Source organism: Eutrema salsugineum, unplaced genomic scaffold (genome assembly GCF_000478725.1).
Source record: "Eutrema salsugineum unplaced genomic scaffold, Eutsalg1_0 scaffold_1, whole genome shotgun sequence".
Lineage (NCBI taxonomy): Eukaryota > Viridiplantae > Streptophyta > Magnoliopsida > Brassicales > Brassicaceae > Eutrema > Eutrema salsugineum.
Window position 1 is genome coordinate 15,187,618 of NW_006256909.1, and position 22,299 is coordinate 15,209,916.

The window sequence follows — 22,299 nt, forward strand, 5'->3', positions numbered from 1 at the left end:
ACTCGGCGCGAACTGGGAAGGACCATATCAAGTAATGAAGGTCGTCAAGCCCGGCGTTTATCAACTCATGAAGTTAGACGGAACTCCGATCGCGCGATCTTGGAACTCCATGCATCTCAAACGATACTACTACTAGTTCGTTACGAAATTGATTAAAAAAAAAAAAAAAAAAAAGCCTCCGAACTACTTAGTCGGAGCAAAAAATAGTTTTGTACTTAGAACTACGAATGACTTGATCCCTTTAAAGGGTACGTAGGCAGCTTGTTACCGAGTCCAGCTATAACATCAATAAAGTTTTCTTAAAACAAAAACGTCTAAGTTCTAGTTTGGAAATCACAAGATACCGAACTCCTTGTTCTTACATCGACTTTCTGGCCAGTTGTTCGATAGCATTCCACATGAATGCAAACTTAAAAATCCGAGATCCGTCTCGCGAGCATCCACATGGTGCCGTGGTAAAACCACATATCAAAAGCCGGGGCCAGTCCCGCAGTTAAATTTCTAAGTCACCAAGAACAATAAGCCGAGCACATCTCGCATACTTAGGTTCGACTTAGAAAAACCTTGAACTCGTTTTGTGCGCTTACAGGAGTTCAAATTAATTCACTCTTCCAGTACGATACGATTCACTTGGGTTCCCCAGGCCGAGCTCAAATGCTCGCACAATAAGCCGAACTCCTCAGATTCGCACCGTAAGCCGAGTTCTCAACACTCGCAAAACGTAAGCCGAAATATCGCAATTCGCTACCGAAAGATAAAATTATGTTCAAATATCACTTATTAGTTGCTGATCTACTACTTAGATGATATCGCAAATCGGTAACCGATCAAATCAAGTTGAGTTCAGATTGAGTATCGATCTACTACTTAAGAAAAGAATTAGAAATCATTGAAATAACGAAAAACATATCATAAAGCCTTCTGAAAGGCAAATAAAGTTTAAAAAACCCACCGAGGGCTCAGAAATAAATAAGCAAAATAATACATAACCCATGAAAGGGCAAATAAGTTCGAGTCAAAAGAAGAGAAAGGAAAGAGAAAGGAAAGACTAAGCAGACTTTGAAGTAGCAGCTTGATCGACGTTGATCATATCCTTGTTTGAACCGAATTGCTCGCCCCTCGCAGGATCTTGCGCGCTCTGGGTCACAGCCACGACCGGAATATCATCTTCTTCCACGAACGGAGACATCCGCTTATCCTCCTCGGTGAGAACACAAGCATCGATTGAACGAAAGTCTTCTAACGCCTTAGCATGCTTCGCCTCGATGTTGGCAACCATCTCTGGCGGGACCTCGTACAAACCTTTCTTTTTCAGCTGCTTAATGAAGCCGAGAACTCTAGTGAGTTGATTGACCACCAAGTAGGGCTTGCGGGCTCGATCGGCGTCGTCCAAGCTGCGGATCACCTTCTCCAAACGTTCGCAAGCTTGTGCGTGAACGCTCCTAGCTCGACCCTTCCAGTGGGTCACCAAGGCACGTAGCCGCTCCCGATCCTTCTCGAACTCCTGAGCAAGCATGTTTCGAGCCTCGGTCAGCTCTTTTCTCACCGCCTTCAGCTCTGCACTCTCTTGCTTCAGCAGATCAACCGAAGAGTGGAGAGTGTCATTGATTTGGAGCTCGGTGGCAAGGCGCTCTTCCGCTTTGGAGACCCTTTCCTCGAGCTCAGCAACCCTAACTTACTCATCATAAAGAGCTACCAGAGTGTTGGTCTGGCTGGCGAGCTACACAAAGTAAAGCATGGGTTAGAACTCATACTTAGGAAAAATATCAAAATAAAGAAAAGGAATAAAGGAAGTACCACGGCAGTTGTGCGAGCAATCCCCTTGTACAAGTTAGGGAACCGGAGCTCGGAGGTCGCCGGGAGACTTGGGACGTCAGAAGAGATCTTGTGGTAAAGATCGGCGCAAGCATCAACGTTCTCCTCGAAAGGAGTCTCCTCATCGTAGTCGAAACAGACTTTAGCCCTCTTAGCCGGCTCGGGCTCCGGAGAACCTTCGGCATGTCTCTTCCGAGAATGAGAAGCCTCAGCTCGATCTTGAGGAAGAGCGAGGTCCGACGCCACAGTTGTTGGCGGGTCGAGCTCAGCAGATGCATCCTGTGCCCGAGAAGAATCTTCAATCCTCTTAGTCTTCTTCGAAGACTTCTTCTTCTTCGGCTTCTTCTGACCGGCTTGGTTAGGCGAGTTCGCAGCAGGCGGCAACTCTTCAGGCTGCTCGTTGGTCCCTTCGGTGGCAGGGACATGAGTCGGATCTGCAAAGTTTGGCTCTTCTTCATCAAACAAGGTTGGGATCTCGTCTAGCGAAAGCATCCTGGCGGTCTGAGTTCGTTTGGCTCGCGATTTAGGCGCCTTTCGTCTTGGAGCAGCCCGGGGCTTATTAGCTCGAACTTTTCGTTTCACCGGCTTTGGTTCTTGAACGGAACCTGCAAAGGAAATATATCAAGAGGGAGTTTGGAATAAGTTCAAAATAAGAAAGTAAAAGCGAACTCAATAGACAAACCTGCTTTCTTAGCTCGACGTTGAAGGATTTCTTCCCAAACTTCGGGCCAACGGCGTTTACCGGCCTCACTGAAAGCGGCTTCAAATTCGGAAGTTAGTCCGGAATTGAGAAGAAGACTTGGGAGATGACAACCTGCGAAAGATAGAACGAAAGAAAGTTAGACAAATGCAAAATCAGAATTTAACTAAGTACGAGATCATCTAAATCTACCAATTGGAATCTTCCACTCCGATTAAGTGGGGATGTCAGAATTGCTGACGGTGAGATCGTTCATCTCGAGATATAAAATATTGGGATTCCCAGTCATTGAATTTACTGGGCTTGACCCCAGACACGATGTTCTTCCTCGGTTTGGCGTTCGCTGCGAAGAACCATTCCTTAGACTTGTGGATGTTGACCGAGAAGAGATCCTCAAACAGTCGACTGGAGGGGATCTCACCGAGCTCATCGCACAAGGTAACGAATCCTACGTAGTTCGTTATCGAGGCTGGCATCACCTGTGTGAGAGCTACACCACACCGATTGCAGTATCCAAGGAGACGAGAGGGGATAGGAAGCGAGAGCCCGCACTGCGTGAAATAGGTCAAGTAGATGCAGAGGAAGCCTTCGGGCACGTCCCACAGCCGATCTCCAGCTTCTGAAATTATAAAAACAATTAGGTCCGAGAGCCCATTTTCTTCGAGCATGGCCTGAACAGCACCCGGAGTAACGGAAGAAGATGGCACGTTGTTGGGGCGAACGACCCTTCGCTTTGGAAGCGGTGGTGAAGCATGGTTCACTGCTTCGAGGTTGTCCTCGGCAACTTCTGCTTCAGTGGCATTCTCTTCCTGATTCTCTCCTTCAGGTTCCTCGACCTCCTCGATCTCGTGGTCGATACCACCAGCGTTCGGTCCAGCACGAGCTTCTGTCTCGCGAGTTTCTGTCACCAATTGCTCGGTAGCTTCGACTCGAGGTCTAGCACGGCTGCTGCTCGCATCAACAGACCTAGAGTTCTTGCGAACTAGTTGTGGGGGATTGCTTTCTCCCTGAGACGAATTCGATAGATGAGGGTTTGAAGAGGAAGAGCTCGGCTCCGAGGATTCGCGGTGATCTTCCGGAAGGATTTGATTAGAAGAAGAGTTAATCGAAGAACTGGAGGACATTTTGAGTTCGGAAAGGTAGAATCGAAAGGGGATCTGAGGAGAATGAAGAACAGTTTGAAGATCAACCGGAAAAGATTGAAGATTGATCGGAGAATATGAAGATCGAACGGGAAACTCGAAGATAGGTCGGAAAAATCAAGGAATCGCGGTGGCGAGAGTTGAAGAAACGAGAGAAAATTAGAAATGAAAACTAGAGAGAGAAACAAAAATCTAGAGAGAAGGGAGAGCAGCGTACCTTATATATGCTTGAGCGAGAGTAATGAATGTGAAGAGAAGGTTTTTCCCTTATAAACAGTGGGAATCGTGGTTCCTAGATTTTCGCGAAGATCCCAGAATTCACGCGCCTCATTGAAGACAAGGTGCGAAACATCCGGGAATGTGAATCGATTGCAGTTACCGATCTCAGTTTGTGACTTACTTTGAATCAACTGAGTTCGAATAAAGCCACTTCCTTTCATCGAACTGAGGGGGGGGCTAACTGTTGGAGGTGAAAACCGCACCCCAGTTTTCTCCGGTACAAATCGAGATCGACGTAACGTAAGCCCGGTTCACGAAAGAATGTACCGGGAAGACTGGGCCGAGCGAAGTTTTGGGCCGAGCGCAGCTCATCAAGCCGAGGTCGGCGAGAAGCTTCTCGAAGGAACTGAGAAGTTCCCCGAGTTCGGTCAGGAACGGAAAGTTTCCTAATGATAAAAGGAAACTCGTATGAGAAAAGGAAAAGGACCGAGAGAAAAGGAAAGTCCTCTCGGTCCCATATCGCCGAAGATGCGCTTGATGACCGACTCAGAGGATATATATAAAGGAAGATGAATCGACTCCAGAGGACACAAGATATTCCAGAGAAGACTTAGAGACTGAGAACTCATTACGCTAGATTCTTAGTTTCATAAAGTCTTAGTTCGTTATTCTTTACTTAGTAACCGAACTCAGTTGTATTCTCTCGATTCGATCTAATAAAGCCGAGTTTACCGATCTAAAATACTGTTTTGCCCCTTGTTGATATTCACATATCAACAATCACTCATTAGAAACATTAGTCATTAGTTGTAAGTTAATTTACAACATGATGTTTACAACATAAAGTCATCCCACCTCTGTTTCTGTTTGAAACTCCATTTTCTGTTAAATTTTCTCAAATCCACCTCTCTTTCCAACTCTAAAATAAATGAATGTTATTTTTACTCAATATATGGAGGAATGCTATTTCTTTTTCTATTACAGAGTTGATATATATTTTTTTTTGTTTAGAGAATGGTTCTTTAAATTTTATATGTTTTTATTTATGACTAAAACAAACAATAATCTTTTATTTTGTCAGTTACAAACAATAAAAAACTAATTTCAATTTATGTGACTCAACCAAAATCTATGTTTTAACACATCCTCAAATTACTGTTTTTTTTTTTTTTTTTGCTTAATTTTACTTACAAGATAAATAAATGGTATGTACTAATATTTTGAACTATTTCGAGTGATGTATGTATGGTTGTTGAATGTTGAGACAACTTCGTAAGGTGAACTCAAAAGTGAACTCTGTTTAAACTCATTAATGTACAATTAAAACACTTACCAAAAGTAGGATAATAGTACCAGTAAATTATTAGTAAAGGAATATTGTTTGGTGTCACATGCTCTATATATATAGACATAAAGATAGCAACGACACAAGTCACCATCGAGCTTTACTCACTTAGAGCCAAAAGCTTGACAATAATAAATATCACATGTGTGCTTGTATCTGCATTTTACTCAGAGACGTGTAACTTCACGACTTCCACACAAAGTTACAGATAGAGAGAGAGAGAGAGAGATGGCGACGGAGACTGTATTGGCGACGGCTTTGAGCAATGGCGGAGGAAAAGGTTGTTGCAAGTCCGGTCCGGGTTACGCGTCCCCTCTCGCCGCCATGTCCGGTCCACGAGAAAAGCTCATCTACGTCACTGCCCTCTACTCCGGTACACATTTGATTTTCACCATCTTCTACCTATTTTTATTTAACGTTTTATTTAGTATTTTCTTACTGAATCTTACTTTTAACATTAAAAGAACTTCTGCTAGTTTCTACGAAATCACTCAGATTTTTGTAAAATTTCATTGGCTTCCGACTCAAAATCAAGTAGTCCCTGTGTTTCAAATTAATATATGCTTTAAAAAAAACAATTGTTTCAAAAAGATAGATTTTTTATTAGTTAATGATTAGGAATTGTAAAATTCAAGAAAAATAATTTAGTTTATTGAATTTCTATTAGTTTAGAGTTATAGAAATTTGTTAATCACAAAATATGATGCATTTATAATCAAATTTTAATTTATTTTGTTAATATGTGTGAAAATTCAAAATATCTTTTAATTTGACACAGATGGAGTAACAATCACTGGATTTTCTATGTTCTTTACATACTATTCTAGGTTCCATTTCACTTTCTCATGTCAGATTCTTATGATTGTCCATATGAGTTTAATGTCTTTTGACTGTGAAGTTCACAATTAAAGAAGAATCTTGGAAAAATCTTGATTCCTCTGTATTTAATACATTTTGATATGTTTGAATGGTTTTAAAGGAACGGGACGAGAGCAACCGGACTACTTGGCGACGGTAGATGTGGATCCAAGCTCACCAACCTATTCAAGCGTCATTCACAGATTGAAAATGCCTTACATAGGCGATGAGCTTCATCACACTGGTTGGAACTCTTGCAGCTCTTGCCATGGCGATGCTTCTGCTGATAGACGTTTCCTCGTATTACCAGGCTTAATGTAAGATCCTCGTTTGTTCCACCTTTCCTTTTAACCCTCACATCTTTAGATGATGAACATTTTTTCTTGTTTTGATGAAGATCTGGTCGCATTTATGCAATCGACACAAAGACCAACCCAAAGGCTCCATCTTTGTATAAAGTTATAGAGCCTAAAGAGATTGCTGAAAAGACAGGATTAGCGTTTCCACACACATCTCATTGCCTTGCCTCGGGTGATATGTTGGTTTCTTGCCTTGGTGACAAAGAAGGAAACGCTAAAGGGAATGGGTTTCTCCTTCTTGACTCTGACTTCAATGTCAAAAGCAGGTGGGATAAACCAGGACATGGTCCTTTGTTTGGGTATGATTTCTGGTACCAACCTCGTTTCAAGACTATGATCAGCACTTCTTGGGGAGCACCTAAAGCTTTTTCCAAAGGTTTCGATCTCCAGCATGTTGCTGATGGCTTGTATGGAAGTCATTTACATATTTATAAATGGCCAGAAGGTGAAATGAAACAGATTATTGACCTTGGAAACACTGGTCTCTTACCTCTTGAGGTATGTAACATTACTCACTCCCAACATGTGATGATCTAATCTAAGGAATATAATCTAATCTTGTATGTGGTTGTTGCAGATTAGGTTCTTGCATGATCCGTCTAAAGATACAGGATATGTTGGGAGTGCCTTGTCAAGTAATATGATCAGGTTTTTCAAGAACAGTGATGACACATGGAGCCATGAGGCTAGTGGAGTTTCTTGATCATTTTTCTTCATTTACCGTTCTTGTTCCTTCAAATTATGATTATAAATGCATTGGAACTGTTTCTTTGTAGATTGTTATATCAGTTAAACCACTAAAAGTAGAGAACTGGATTCTTCCAGAAATGCCGGGGCTTATTACCGACTTCTTGATCTCCCTGGATGACCGGTTTTTCTACTTTGTGAACTGGCTTCATGGAGACATTCGTCAGTACAACATTGAAGACCCTAAAAACCCTGTTTTAACCGGGCAGATTTGGGTGGGAGGATTACTACAAAAGGGCAGTCCTGTTAAGGCTATTGGAGAAGATGGCAAAACTTACCAGTTCGATGTTCCTAAGATCAAGGTTTGTTTTAAAAAAGAAAATGCAATATTTTTTAGAGTATTTTAGGTTTTTTTTTGCTTGCTCTATAAGCTATTTACTTTTTCCTTTCTTGGTGTTTGTAGGGGAAATCTCTACGAGCAGGACCTCAGATGATTCAGTTGAGCCTCGATGGGAAACGATTGTATGCGACAAACTCACTGTTCAGCGCATGGGACCGTCAGTTTTACCCTGAACTCATGGATAAAGGCTCACACATAATTCAGATTGATGTTGATACAGAGAAAGGTGGTCTTACCATAAATCCTGATTTCTTTGTGGACTTTGGTGATGAACCAGACGGTCCTGCGCTTGCTCATGAAATGAGATATCCGGGCGGAGACTGCACTTCCGATATATGGATTTGAATCTGGCCCCTTGAAGAAGAGTGAGCTGGATTTGACTCATTTTTGTGTTTGTAGAGTGTAATAAATAAGAGTTTGCTCTAGACTCGTGTGTTTTGATCCGGGCAATGAAAAGCTGTTCTACTCTGTTGAGGTTTAATCCGTGATAATAAAACTTTATATTGTGTCTCGATCTGTCTTTTGAGTTTTGAGCATTTCCAATGGTACCAGTTTTATTCTCTAATGAATGAAGAAAAGTGGGTAAAAAAGAGTTGATAATGTTGTCTAGACTGGCTGAGTGGTTGATCCAAAGATGATTCAGTAACACCTCAAGCATACGGAAAAACAGAACCGAACCAAATCACAGTATTTTGAAATTTGATAAGTCGCTGATGAAAATATCTATAAAACCAAAATTCAAAATTTCGATTTGGTGGAAAATCAATCGGTTTGGTTCTTTTCGGTTTGGGACGAATGCCCAGGCCTGGAACTGATTCATGTGTGAGAGTCAAGCAATTACACTATTTCTCTTCTTTTTACCTTACATGTCTAACACAAAAAAATATAGTTATCTATAAATTAAAATTGTATTGTTTGACATCACTTGTTAGACTTTAGATGTAGCCATGTAGGCGAGTTGCAGTATTAGATGAATCTCTAGTTACATTTGTCACCACTTGCAGTGGTCAATTAGTTTGATTTAATGGTGTGTTAACTCAAAACACAATTATAACTTTAGACACGCGTACCTTGTTGCCGCACCTAAAAAAGATTTGGAGGATCGTATTATTATGTTTTTATTAGTGAAAAAGAAGATCGTATTATATTGTAATGAGTAAACGCACTAAAGACCGATAGCAAATGAAATCATTAAGAAACGGTTTGACCGATATATTAATTACAGCACATTTTTACTTTTTCTATTTCTCTCTTTTTTTTTTTTTTCATATGCATGCATGCGATCATGATTTGTATCATTCCCTTTTCTTTTTAAATATCTTTTGAAAGAAGCTCTTTTTCTGTCTGTGACATCCAAACTCAATCACTTCTTCTTAACATTTAAAATGTCCAGCTTATAAGATAGAATCTGTAGCAGAGAGGATAGAATCGACAGCTGAGCGGATAGAATCTGCGTTGATTGTGATTCTATCCTCTCAACTGGACATTTTTAATATTAATCCTTGAAAAAAAAGATTAAAAAGGATTCATATGGGGTGTATCTCAGATAATGATAACCTTGAATGTACAATCTTTTTTCAAGTGACTTTTTAGTGTTTTTCAAGGATTAATATGTTTAGATTAAATGATAGGATTATGAAATTTGATTATTCTTTTTTTTTTCTCACAACAGATTATAAGAAAGACAGATGTAGCTGACATATATGCAGCGAATTACATATACATGAAAACCATGAAAGCACTTGAAAACAAGAAGAATATCTTGATAAATGAGACAATGATTTTTTAACTGTGATTAAGGTATTGTATGAAGAAAATCTATGTATAATGTTAGCTCAACTTGAACATTCAGATAGAAAATTACGTAAGGAGACAAAAATAAGTTGGCTTTGGAAATCAGAAGATCCTATTAAAGCTACTATGATATATTAGCAAAAAAATCCAACAAAAAACTTTCAAAACTATAAAAAATCACACAATATGAACTTGCTATCATTCAACAACCTCGTCAAAAATAGAGCATACATAATGATAATGAGATATGTTATTCATAGTGTTATAAACATCATGTTTCTTTTAAGTAAACAAAGGTAAATTGAATAATACTTAAAGAAATTTGCTTGCATGATTTTGGTCTGATGCATATAGAAGAATAGAAGAAAACTTTCAATTTTAAAATTTATGGTCTGATTGTAAAGAGTAATGATATCCTTGAAGGTAAAATCTTTTTCAATTGGCTTTTTAGTGTTTTCTCAAAGATTAGCATGTTTGGATTGAAAATGATAAACCTTTTTTTTTAGTATTTTCTCAAGGTTTTTTTTTTCAGAAAAATTTCTGAGAAAAACAGATGTAGCTGACATGTATGCGATTAAGGAAGTATACATGAAAGACTTGAGAGGAATATTTTGATAAGAGATTGATTTTCCATTATGACTAAGGGATTATATGAAGAAAAACTATGATTACGGGATTTTCAGCACTTGAATAAAGCTTGAATAAAGCTCTCTCATGAGCTATCTTATTTTCTGTTTTAATTTCTATCTTATGTTGCTCATTTGAGCATCAAATATATTTTGTTTCGAATCCACTTACAATAAGTAAGTTCTAAAATCGCTTCCACACCATTGCCACTACACACTGCAACACCAATGCCGAAATTACAGTAAACCCTCCAGCAAATTGCAATAAAAAAACATATTTCTTAACGTTCTTTGCCATTTTCTTAATTAAGTAATATTCAAATATGTGATGTAAATGTTCATACTCACAACTTACCACATACCACATCATTCTATTTTTGTGAGGGCTTTTTTTTCTTCTTCCTCTTTCTTGATTTTGGACTTTGGACAAAGTTTCAAAGTTCCATCATCATTGGATTTTGGACAAAGTTCCAATTCTATTAATTGAGAAAATATCCAGTTGCAGTTACCAATGATACCAGAGGCACAACTAGTCATAAATCATACCCGGCAATTGTCAAAGCTTTTCGGAAATTCTGGTTCAGTTTTGTTTTTATTATTTAATGATTGTATTTATCATCGTTGATTTAATTTTTTAAAAATTTTGAGCCTTTTTCTTTTATTTTTTGGAGAAAAGACTCATCAATTTTTAGGTTTACTAGATTTTACATCCACGCTACGCGTAGGTAATTTTTTTAATACTATCATATTAATAGAAATCATACTTAAGCAGTTATATTTATTTAGATGTTAATGTATTGTAATTAAATTTATCAAAAGTAATTCAGTTTTAATCTCAAAATTTATATATAGATTTTGAGGTTTCAACGATTTTATTTTATGTATATATATGTCGTTTAGAAAACATATTATTTTGTTGAACGCTTAACATTTTGTATACCAAAATCGATCCAAAATGTAACAAACTAATTAAATAGTATTTAGTTAGTATTAATACGAAGATAAAGTACTATACATCACTTATTAGTAAAAAAAAAAAAAAAATTTCATCAGTTGCGTCCTTGTTATGTATGCTTTTTATGAAAATGATAAAACTAAAAATTATTCTCTTTCCTTAGGTAGTTTAGTCGATACAAATTTTTGATTTATTCTAAATTAAAAATAAATTAATAAACACAATTTTTGCTTTCATATATTTTCAGTAAAGATATATAAAATAAAATTTAAAACTAATATTAAATCACAAAGATCGATGAATCAATATAAATTTTAGTTAATTTTATATTAAATTGATAAATACCAAATTTTGTTTTTGAATAATATATTGTGTATGATAACTTCTAAATAATTTTTAATTGACAACCAAGAAAGACAAAAATTTTCTCCTTATTTTACTGTTTTAAGGAATACAAATTATACTTGATAGCATTTATTATCCCTTAATAAACTATTAAATTAATTTTTGATATATATAAAAATATAGATTGATCACAAATTTATTGCCACCCTTAAATTATGTTTAAACCACCAATTATCTCCATATATTAATATATGTGTTGTTTTAATGTTGTAGTAAATATTATTTTAATTTGTTTTATAATATTAACTTGTATAAATATTTCAAATTCTTCTAATTCTTGTAGGTTAGGATACTAAAATGATAACTAAAAACAATAACAAAATAATTAATTACTATTTAATAAAATAATATTGATACAAAAAATTAGTATATGTGTCTTCTCTAATAAAAGAAAGTAAGATTTTTCATCATCTTTAATTTCATTTTTTATATCAGTTTTATAAGAAAACTAAAAATAATTTTAAAATTTATTTTCTTTCTTTAATTGATTGCATATTATTTTATATTTAAGTAAATTTATATTTTTAAAAAAATATTCTTAATTTAATATTATTTTAATTTTTTGTTGTTAATGGAAATTTAATACATTATTTATTTATTTTTTATATATATTTTGTTAACAATTAATATTCATTTTTGAAATTTATTTTAATTTTAAATATTGATGTGAACCAATAGAATTATCTTTTCTAATCCTATGTGGACACCCTTAGAGTCATTTAGTAATAATATGATTCGCTTCTTACACCAATGAACGTTGGCACGCAGTGGCGGAGCCACGTTATATAGGGTGGGGTCAGCTGCCCCAGTAAAAAATATATAATTAGTGTACTTTCTTAAATATATCAATTATTGACCCCCATATCAAATAAATATTTTCCCCCATCAAATTTTTTCATTTGTTCAGTTACTTTATTTGATCAATTGTTTTTATATAATTGAGTTTTATCCATCCAAAATTGATAGCCAAATAAATTTACTTACTTTTTTCTATTAAGATCACTTATATTAATTTATGAATTTTAGATATTTAGTTGATAAATATGTACATACATCACACATAATATAAACATATTTAAAGTTAACTTGTACTAACACAATAACACATTTTCTTCTTAATCTTACAATATTTTTACTCTAACTCTTTCAAACAATTTATAAAATTATGTTTTCTGTAAATTACATGATAACAAAATTCTAAAAAAAATTATTGAAAATGCTTTGAAATTATTCATCATATATACAATAACTTATGTGATGAATGTGGTAACTTACTAATCAAAGTGTAACAAATTTAAGACAAAAAATATAAATGCATTCATACACTTTTTATTTATCAATGTTTTAAAATGGTAAAATGGTATAATGTTTTTGAACTTTGATAATGATTTAGGTTTTAAAATTTTGTCCACGGTCAAAAATATTTCTGGCTCCGCCACTGTTGGCACGACTCGATGTTTGATCATCACTCCTGAATTTTATAGATTGGATTTTTTCACCCAATTAAGCTGAAGATTCGCTGATATTTTGTTTGTCCCATCTAGGTTCAGAAGAAAATTAAATACTTATGTAATATATTTATAGAATCAAGTTAAGATTTTCAAGAATAAAAACGTATATATCTGAAAATCACACGAGTTTCATATTTTCTATGAAAGTTGGTCAGTTAATTTATAACTCTACATTCAGTTATCTACCAAATAAGCCATTTTTCAAAATAGAACACTGCAGATGCAACGTACGTAGACACCTGACCAGATTCATTTTTTGCTTCCATATTATTTTGTTAACTGATACGATTTGCTTAATTGTTTAATCTGTTGTGTTTTTTTTTTGCATGGAGACGTATTTTAATTCAAATTCATCACTCCATATTTTGATAAACAAATTACAATTTTAGCATTTAAATACAATTCAACCCTTATTAATAGCAAACGTGAACCATATATTTAAACAAAAAGTCTTCGTAAGATAACAGCAATTAGTCAGCAAAATTTGTTTGATTGATCTTGCTCACAAATACAGCCAAAAGCATCGCATTGATAAATCTAAATCACGTGTTTGTGTGTTTGTGATAAAATCAAAAGAGCGTCAGCGTCAGAGACGTGTAGCTTATACCACTACGATATATAATATATAACAAAATATCTGATCTCAAAGAGAGAGAGAGAAATGGTGACAGAAACTAAAGTGGTAGCTCCGGTGAGCAACAGCGGAGGCAGAGGATGTTGCAAGTCCGGTCCCGGTTATGCGACGCCACTCGCGGCCATGTCCGGTCCATCGGAAAAGCTCATCTACGTCACTGCCGTTTACTCCGGTAAATATGTTTTGTAATCTATTTATACTGTTTCAGAAATCAGAATCAAGATCGAATGTTTTCATATATATTTTTTCAGAGAAAAAACCTTCTTATTAAAGTTGATTGAAGGTTTTGAGATCTTGAGTAGGTCCTACGGAATCTCCAAGATTCTAGATCGAAATCACTAAACCTTGACATCTCTCTGTTTACATCTCCCGATTTGCTAAGATGTATTGATTGTATGATTTGTGTTCAATTGACATCAATTCTTGTTCTGATGAATTCTTTTTTTTTTTTCACTTAAAAAGAACCTCTATAAGATCCTAATTAATCTCAATAGAAATATCGAATCCAAATTTTCATGCAAAAATCGAGAAATTGTCTAAATGTTTTTATAGCAAAAAAAATCTCAAACGTAACCTCTCATATTTCTCTGGCTTGTTTCCGGTTAAGTTTCCAAGACAAAATCAGCTATGATAATATTAGGTAAGATTAATTCCTCTGGCTTGTCTCTGGCTCGTACACACTCTGACACCTTTTTGATTTGTTTAATTGGAATTTTAAGGAACTGGACGAGAGAAGCCGGACTACTTGGCCACGGTGGATGTGGATCCAACCTCAGAGACATACTCTAGTGTCATTCACAGATTGCCAATGCCTTTTGTTGGTGATGAGCTTCATCATTCTGGTTGGAACTCTTGCAGCTCTTGCCATGGTGATGCTTCTGCCGATAGACGTTATCTCGTGTTACCATCCCTTATGTAAGATCCTTTCCCCTTTTAACCTACTTACATCTCTATAACTTTATTTCGACATGATGACCAAATAGATGTTTCTTTCTTTTTCTTGTTTAAATGAAGATCTGGTCGCATCTATGCTATTGACACAAAGGAAAACCCAAGAGCTCCGTCTTTGTATAAGTATGTAGATCCTAAAGAGATTGCTGAAAAGACTGGATTGGCGTATCCACACACGGCTCATTGTCTTGCCTCAGGTGAAATCTTGGTTTCCTGTCTTGGAGACGAAGAGGGAAACGCTAAAGGGAATGGGTTTCTCCTTCTTGATTCTGATTTTAACATCAAGAATAGGTACCTTATTGCACTAAATCATTCTCTTTTAGTCATATATACCACACTGTTGGTGATTATCACTTTTAAAGTTTACAAAAACTATAGAAAGTTTACCACATAGATGGATAGCCAAGGAAAGAGAGAAGCATTAAAATGGAATTGATGTGTATGGTTTTTTTGGTGGGATCTCTCAGGTGGGAGAAACCAGGACATAGTCCCTTGTTTGGTTATGATTTTTGGTACCAACCTCGTCACAAGACAATGATCAGCACTTCTTGGGGAGCACCTAAAGCCTTCTCCAAAGGTTTCGATCTCCAGCATGTTGCTGATGGCTTGTATGGAAGCCATCTACATGTTTATAGTTGGCCAGGAGGTGAAATGAAACAATTAATTGACCTTGGAGAGACTGGTCTCTTACCTTTGGAGGTAACATAATCAAAGATCCTATATAAATGTGATCTGTGTTTTTCTTCAGATCAACATATAATCATTACAGGTTTGTTTTTCTCAAACTTACATGTTGTACAGATTAGGTTCTTGCATGATCCGTCTAAAGATACAGGGTATGTTGGGAGTGCCTTGTCAAGTAATATGATCAGGTTTTTCAAGAACAGTGATGACACATGGAGCTATGAGGCAAGTGTAGTTTCTGAATCATCTTCATTGCCTCTTTATGTTCTTTCAAATCTATAATTAACCAGCAATGCCAACTATTTTCTATGTAGATTGTTATATCAGTTAAACCATTGAAAGTAGAGAACTGGATTCTTCCAGAAATGCCCGGGCTTATCACCGACTTCTTGATCTCCCTTGATGATCGGTTCCTCTACTTTGTGAATTGGCTTCATGGAGACATTCGTCAGTACAACATCGAGGACCCTAAAAACCCTGTCTTAACCGGACAAATTTGGGTTGGAGGATTACTACAAAAGGGCAGTCCTGTTAAGGCGGTTGGAGAAGACGGCAACAGTTTCCAATTTGATGTTCCTCAGATCAAGGTCTGTGCCAAGACTGTAACCCTTTTGTGGGGGTTTTAACTAAGTTCTACATTTTGCATTGTGTTGAAAACTGTTTCTTGTTTGGTACTTTTAGGGGAAATCTCTACGAGGAGGACCTCAGATGATCCAGCTAAGCCTCGATGGGAAAAGATTGTATGCGACAAACTCGCTGTTTAGCGCGTGGGATCGTCAGTTTTACCCTGAACTCATGGATAAAGGCTCACACATTATTCAGATTGATGTTGATACAGAGAAAGGTGGTCTCTCAATAAACCCTAACTTCTTTGTGGACTTTGGTGATGAACCTGAGGGTCCTGCGCTTGCACATGAGATGAGATATCCAGGTGGAGACTGCACTTCTGATATCTGGATTTGAATTTGGCCTGTTTGGAGAGTGAGTTTGTTGTGTTAAGTTTAATTCGAGTTATATTAATTACTAATTAGTAGTTGTTATGTGTTTTGTGGTATGGAATAAAAAGCGAGTAATAATAAGAAGTCACTAGATTCCGTGTGTTGATGGTCCAGACAATTTATACTTGTTTGTACACTTGTACTCATTGTGTCTAATGATGCTCTGTAATAAAACTATATACATTTCTATCTTTTTAGATTTTTTAGATTTTTAATTTTCTTATGCACTTTTCAAGTAATGATACCGAATTGTAAGTTTTAAGAAATACTGATTGTAAAAAAGACATATTTTTAGAACAATTTCAATTTCAATTCGGTTATATTAAAATTGTACACGGTTAAACCGTGCGGTATAAATGGTGGACTTGTTTTATTCCATGATAATTTCTTTGATGTTGTTATTTTATTTTTGAATAATAGAATAATTGATATTGAATCAAAAAATTTAGGAAAAAGTGTTTCTATTTTTTATCTACGAGGATCTGGTACCAAAATTGCGAGATCATATATGGAAACAGTTAATAAGAACTAGATGAAGACTCGCACAAATGCACAGATTTTCTCGAGTATTTAATTAATTTATATATTTTGATATATGTTTGATGTTTTTCATCTTAGATGACATTGTAATGTGGTTAATGCAGTTTTTCTTGTAAGGAATATTTAAACTTTTGCAGGTTTTTGTAAAAAAAAATTATTTCTTCACTCATATCAGATATGATTAAACCAAAGAGGTTTAAGACCTTGAACATTGAAATCAAGGAACAAAATTGATTGAAAAACCATACCATATCAACAAATTTAATTAAAAAAAGCAAATTGTATGTTATATTCTACTGTTATTTGAAATCAACCTCTTTTCTTTTTTATTACTTTTTTTTGTTATTCGTATTTTTCTTCTTCCACATCATATTTTTTTTAATTTAATATTTCGTAATGTAACTAAAAAACAAAAAAAAAAAACTAAGTGATTACAGAAAACACAAAACAACATTACAATGTTTACTAAACTGCCTCAACATTGTTTGTCCTAGTACTTAATGCATTCTTCTACTAACCATGTAGATTAGTCCTTTGAAGTTGTCCATGTCCCCTCGCATAAGAATCCAAAAGAAAGGTCAAATCTTGGTCTTTGTCACTCACTGAGCCACGTATTTCAATATTGAGGATCTCATTGGAAACGCTATCATAGAGCCATTGACCTTTACTGCAGCTGAGAGGTTTATGAGGTTAGAAACTGAGGCTCGTAAGATTCATACAAACTACTTCCCTGACTTAAATCTTAAACACCTTTGCATCTGAGATCACTTACGTCATCTTCTTACCACAAATACCAAATCTACATACTCTTGCTCCTCGCTCCCTAGTCCCTTGCTCTCTTGGCATATACGTGCTTACCACAGCCACAAACTGTAACTCCCACCATGCTATATCCAATAATTTAATTTCTATGAAATTTTTCGTCTACTTTCGTTTGTCTGAACACGATGCCATGATAGCCTTGAATTTGATGATTAGTATAGTCTTAGTAAGCTTTTCTATGCATCAAAGTAACTATAATTCTTGATTCTCTTTCGCACACAATAATACAACATGTAACACCTTGTAAATGTGATAATTACCTGAGACATATTAAAAAGAGATTGACGAGATTGGTAGTATGATCTTTACGTGTTTTGACCTATCATAAACCACATAGTTTAGCATATATTTTAACTATTTTTTTATATGCCACCGTGGTAAAAAATATAAGTGATGAAGGGTACAACTGGTGACCATAACTGAGGAAAAGAATGATAGGGAATATGGTATTCCTCTCCATTTCAAAATTTTTTTTACCAGTTAAATGGAATTTTTGTTATACATAATTCCTCTCTATTCCTTCTTATAGGAGGAATTATAGAATAAATATATTCCTTATTAATTTTGACAGGGAATAGGAAATGATAAGAAAATAATAAAAATTGGTAAAAATATATTGTTTGACATCAATTTAATGTGAATTTGTTCCATTTTTTGTTCATGTTTTTTAATTACCATTTATTATGATGATAATCTGTTCTATTCATTCTCTACATTGATTCCTTATATTTTTTTTCTTTATGATTCCTTTTATTCTTTTTCTTTATCATTCCTGTTATTCTCCAAATAGTCACCAGTTGGATCCGAAGTAAAACACTTTTTAGAGGTTTACTAAAATATAGTTCAAATGGTGAGCAAGAATCTCACCGGAAACATATGTAGTTCCGCTGAATAAGTTTTTTATTGGCCAAGTCTTCATTCTATATTATAAGAACTGCAAAAAAAAAAAAATGAAAGAAATTAACCGTAGTATACTTCCCATGAACTTGTTTCCATATCTACATTTTGACCCTGGTGATTCCAAGTTATAGAGGTGTTGTTGGGATATCAATCTAAGTTCCACATCGGAAGATTAGACCAAGAGTGTATAGTATATAAGCAAAATTTTCAACAGATTAGTATGAGGTCTTTTGGGAAGGAGTCCAAAAACAAATATGTGCGAGCTTTGTCATTTGGGCCCAAAGCGGACAATATCATACTAATAGGGAACTGAACATGGACTTGAAAAGCCCAACAATTGGTATCAGAGCAAAGTTCTGGAAAATGTGGACCTAGACAGGTGGGTGTGAACTGTGTATTGAGTGTAGGAAAGAGCCCTCAAAATGACCTTGCGATTGGGGTACTGGTGCCTTGTGTCGAAAGTATTCCTAACGGTGCACGAAGGGTTAGGTTGGGCGATACAAAATGGGTGCCAAGTTTTGCAGAAAGTTGGGGGAGACCATAGGTTTGTGTGGTTCTTGGCTTGAAGGGAGGATTGTTGGGATATCAATCCAAGTCCCACATTGGAAGATTAGACCAAGAGTGTCTAGTATATAAGCAAGATGTCCAACAGATTAGTATGAGGTCTTTTGGAAAGGAGCCAAAAACAAATCCGTGCGAGCTTTGCCATTTGGGCCTAAAGCGGACAATATCATATTAATAGGGAGTTGGACATATGCTTGAAAAGCCCAACAGATGTAATATTTCTTCCTTCATTTGAAATTGCTTTACAATGGCTCTCGCTTTGTACTCAATATGGCACAAGTTTAAATGTCAGCACTTAATTTTATTTTTCCTTAAGAAACTGGAAAAGAAGGGCAGGCTGATGCAAAATAAGAAGTTGAGATAAATCAACCCTAAACATTCTGGCACTTTAGAGCTATATATGATCGTTTTGCTTTCATTGTGCTTAGAAATTTCGAAAAGTAAAAATTACTTCTTTTAAACCCGTTTAAGTATTAGATCATTTTATTCAATTCATAAGAGGGCAATATCATTATCTCCAAAAGGTAGCCCCGGTCCAACAAAAAATAGTGGCTCTAGACAAAAAAAAAATGGTCTTATTACTGTATATATGAAAAGAAGAGAGTAAAACCTTATAATTTATTAATCTAAAACTGGTTTGGTCGCCTATAAAAAGGGTAAATAAAGAGGTGGCCCTAGGCCGTGGCCTAACCTGTCTAGCCTCCGGGCCAAACCTGCCAAAACGGAATAGTCAATTCTATTGAAAAGTTTATCATTCCGTGTTTGGGAAAACGGTCTATTCCTACATGAACTTTATGTCTTCTGAAAATCCATACACGAACTATTGAACCATGCTTATAACTACATAAAATATTGAAATGCGGCCAATTTTACTAAAACCGTAAACGGTGTTAATTTTCCGTCAATAGTTAATGACGTGGCTGACACGTGGCATACCAGTTTTCTAAATTATTTGGTCGATATCTTTTTTTAATTCAGGTAATCAAAACGACGTCGTTTTGATATTTCTTAAAAAAAAGCATTCCCAGTAAGGGTATACCACCAAACCAACTGAGCTAGAGACATTTATTGACTTTAATAAACTAAAAATATTTATATTGATATCTAACTGAGATCAACATCATCATTGGTTGATAATCCTTGGAACCTAATCCTCCCTTACTTCACTCCGACTTACACAGTCGTCCTCTACGACTTAGTTTGCACCAGGATAGACGCTGCTGGTGCTAACCCTGGATCAGAGCGGATATTCAGATAATTTTGAGATATCCGGATCTTTATCCGGATACGGCAGATCCGATTTTTAATTATCCAGATCCGTATCCGGGATGTTTGGATATCCGAACTTTTGAATATCGCCTAAATATTAAGATATTCGCGGATATTTTCGGATATCTGGATCCAGATAAAAAAAAATATTAAAACCTAAAAATTGAAATAATAAAAAATTTTATTTTATTTAATATTTTGTAAAAAAAATATTAGAAAAAAATTTTAATTTAATTTTAATTATTTATATATATAAAAATCTCGATATATTATATAATTATCAATAAAATATAACTTTTAAATATATTTAGAGGTTAGAGATTCAGATACGGATATCCGGACCTTATAAGTTAACTATCCGGATACGGATCTGGTGTAGACGGATATAGAATTTTATTATCCGGATCCAGATCTGGCTTTCTCGGATATCCAAATTTTTTTGGAGCGGATCAGAGAAGATCAGAGCGGATCCCAAATCTGATCTTAGATACCGAATAATAATATCAGCCCTAGCCGGCGCAAACTAAGTCATAGAGGATGACTCCGTAAGTCGGAGTGAAGTAATGGAAGATTATTTGCCAAGGATTATCAACCAAGGATGATGTTGATCTCAGTTGGATATCAATATAAATATTTTCAGTTTACTAAAGTCAATAAATGTCTCTAGCTCAGTTGGTTTGGTGGTAAACCCTTACTTGGAAGCTAGATGGTTTGGTAGTAAATCCTTACTTGGAAGGTCATGTGTTCAAGTCTTAGGGAATGTTTTTTTTTTAAAGAAATATCAAAAAGACGTCGTTTTGATCACCTGAAATAAAATAAAAATCGACCAAATAATTTAGTAAGCCGGTATGCCACATGTCAGCCACGTCATTAATTATTGACGGAAAATTAACACCATTTACGGTTTTGGTGAAATTGGCCGCATTTCAATATTTCATGTAGTTATAAGCATAGTTCAATAATTCGTGTATAGATTTCAGAAAGCATAAAATTCGTGGCGGAATAGACCGTTTTCCCTTCCTTGTTTCTATATGAGTATGAATCCAGGTCGGTGTGGCTATTTCAATGTGGTCAGCGCCAAAAGAGTCTAAATTCACCAAAATATTTTATGTTTGAAAATAGTTAGATCTGAAGGTATATTTGTAAGCGCTCAGCATTGTAAGGCTGTAGACACATGAAAATCACATGGTTTATGGTCTCTTCTTGGTACCTGCATTGTGGAAAATAATGATCCACACGTAGATGTATGTGTGCCAATCGCTCATTTCCTATTAATGCACCATAAGGCTTGTCTTATAAAATGACGAAGTTTGTTTGGCGCATGTACTTTCCATGCGTACTATTTGAGTGAATTAAGAGACGGTTTCTGTTACAAGAAACTTAATTCTTCGTCAACGTTCCTACAAGAGACCTCATAACCAAACTTAACTGTGTAACTACCAGAATTGGTATAATGCCAACAACCCCATCACTTTCTGAACCTAGAAGAAGGTTTCAGACTTGGTATTCATGGTATATATGATGTGACGATCTCTTCAAGCAGAGTTCAAATTCCATGAATTGGACCTATTATCAGTAAGTTCTGAAACTTTCATAAATGGATGATGTCCCGGTAAGATGCTTATAGCGTTTGTCTCGAAGTAGAGATTATTTACTTGTGAAATTATGTTTGACATGGTTCATATTAGAGCTTCCAAATAAATAAATAGGTTTTACCGATTCAAGAATTCTAGTTAAAAGTAGTCTTGTTCATTTGAAGCATTATAAAAGTAGCTAATTTTTTTTTAATTATTATCTATTTTCAAAAATATCATTTAACTTTTGTCCTACTTTTTTTCTTTTGTAATATCATTTAGTTGTGATTTAGTTCTCCACCGTTTATAATAGCCTTTACTAGTTGTAACGTGGACCGTTGCTTAAGACATCAGCTAAGTAGGCGCAAGTAGGCGCAAGTAGGCTGCTAATTCTTAGAATCGTCGTAAGTCATCGTCTCATAATCATATTTTGGAATAAGATTCCAAGAGAGAATAACTATATCTCCGCATCATCTGAACACTACGATTTTGCCAAAGTATTATCCAAGTCCGCCTTTATATAGTCTTATTTTACATTTTTCGATTA

At 35.5% G+C, this 22,299-nt stretch overlaps 3 protein-coding genes across 4 annotated transcripts; 2 read left to right on the forward strand and 1 right to left on the reverse strand.

Moving 5' to 3' along the window:
• Positions 1 to 1,048: 1,048 nt before the first annotated feature.
• On the reverse strand, positions 1,049 to 3,639 carry LOC112082058. Its single transcript, XM_024149151.1, has 5 exons — positions 2,814 to 3,639; positions 2,498 to 2,629; positions 1,798 to 2,420; positions 1,697 to 1,720; positions 1,049 to 1,654 (listed from the first exon to the last, which is right to left on the reverse strand). The coding sequence occupies exons 1-5, from the start codon at positions 3,637 to 3,639 to the stop codon at positions 1,049 to 1,051; spliced, it is 2,211 nt and encodes a 736-aa protein (XP_024004919.1).
• A 1,729-nt stretch (positions 3,640 to 5,368) lies between these two features.
• LOC18029922 (selenium-binding protein 2) lies at positions 5,369 to 8,037 on the forward strand. The gene is made up of 6 exons (XM_006414757.2): positions 5,369 to 5,594; positions 6,201 to 6,396; positions 6,477 to 6,936; positions 7,016 to 7,123; positions 7,215 to 7,487; positions 7,589 to 8,037. Exons 1-6 carry the CDS (start codon positions 5,450 to 5,452, stop codon positions 7,868 to 7,870), a joined length of 1,464 nt encoding a protein of 487 aa, XP_006414820.1. The 5' UTR covers positions 5,369 to 5,449; the 3' UTR covers positions 7,871 to 8,037.
• Positions 8,038 to 13,388: 5,351 nt separating this feature from the next.
• Positions 13,389 to 16,275, forward strand: LOC18029923 (selenium-binding protein 1). Of its 2 annotated transcripts, XM_006414759.2 has the most exons (8): positions 13,455 to 13,622; positions 14,058 to 14,090; positions 14,170 to 14,365; positions 14,465 to 14,692; positions 14,869 to 15,100; positions 15,203 to 15,310; positions 15,400 to 15,672; positions 15,767 to 16,275. In XM_006414759.2, exons 1-8 carry the CDS (start codon positions 13,478 to 13,480, stop codon positions 16,046 to 16,048), a joined length of 1,497 nt encoding a protein of 498 aa, XP_006414822.1. In that variant the 5' UTR covers positions 13,455 to 13,477; the 3' UTR covers positions 16,049 to 16,275. The 2 variants fall into 2 exon arrangements, with proteins under 2 accessions (XP_006414821.1, XP_006414822.1); XM_006414758.2 differs by lacking the exon at positions 14,058 to 14,090 and having other exon boundaries at positions 13,389 to 13,622.
• Positions 16,276 to 22,299: the final 6,024 nt, after the last annotated feature.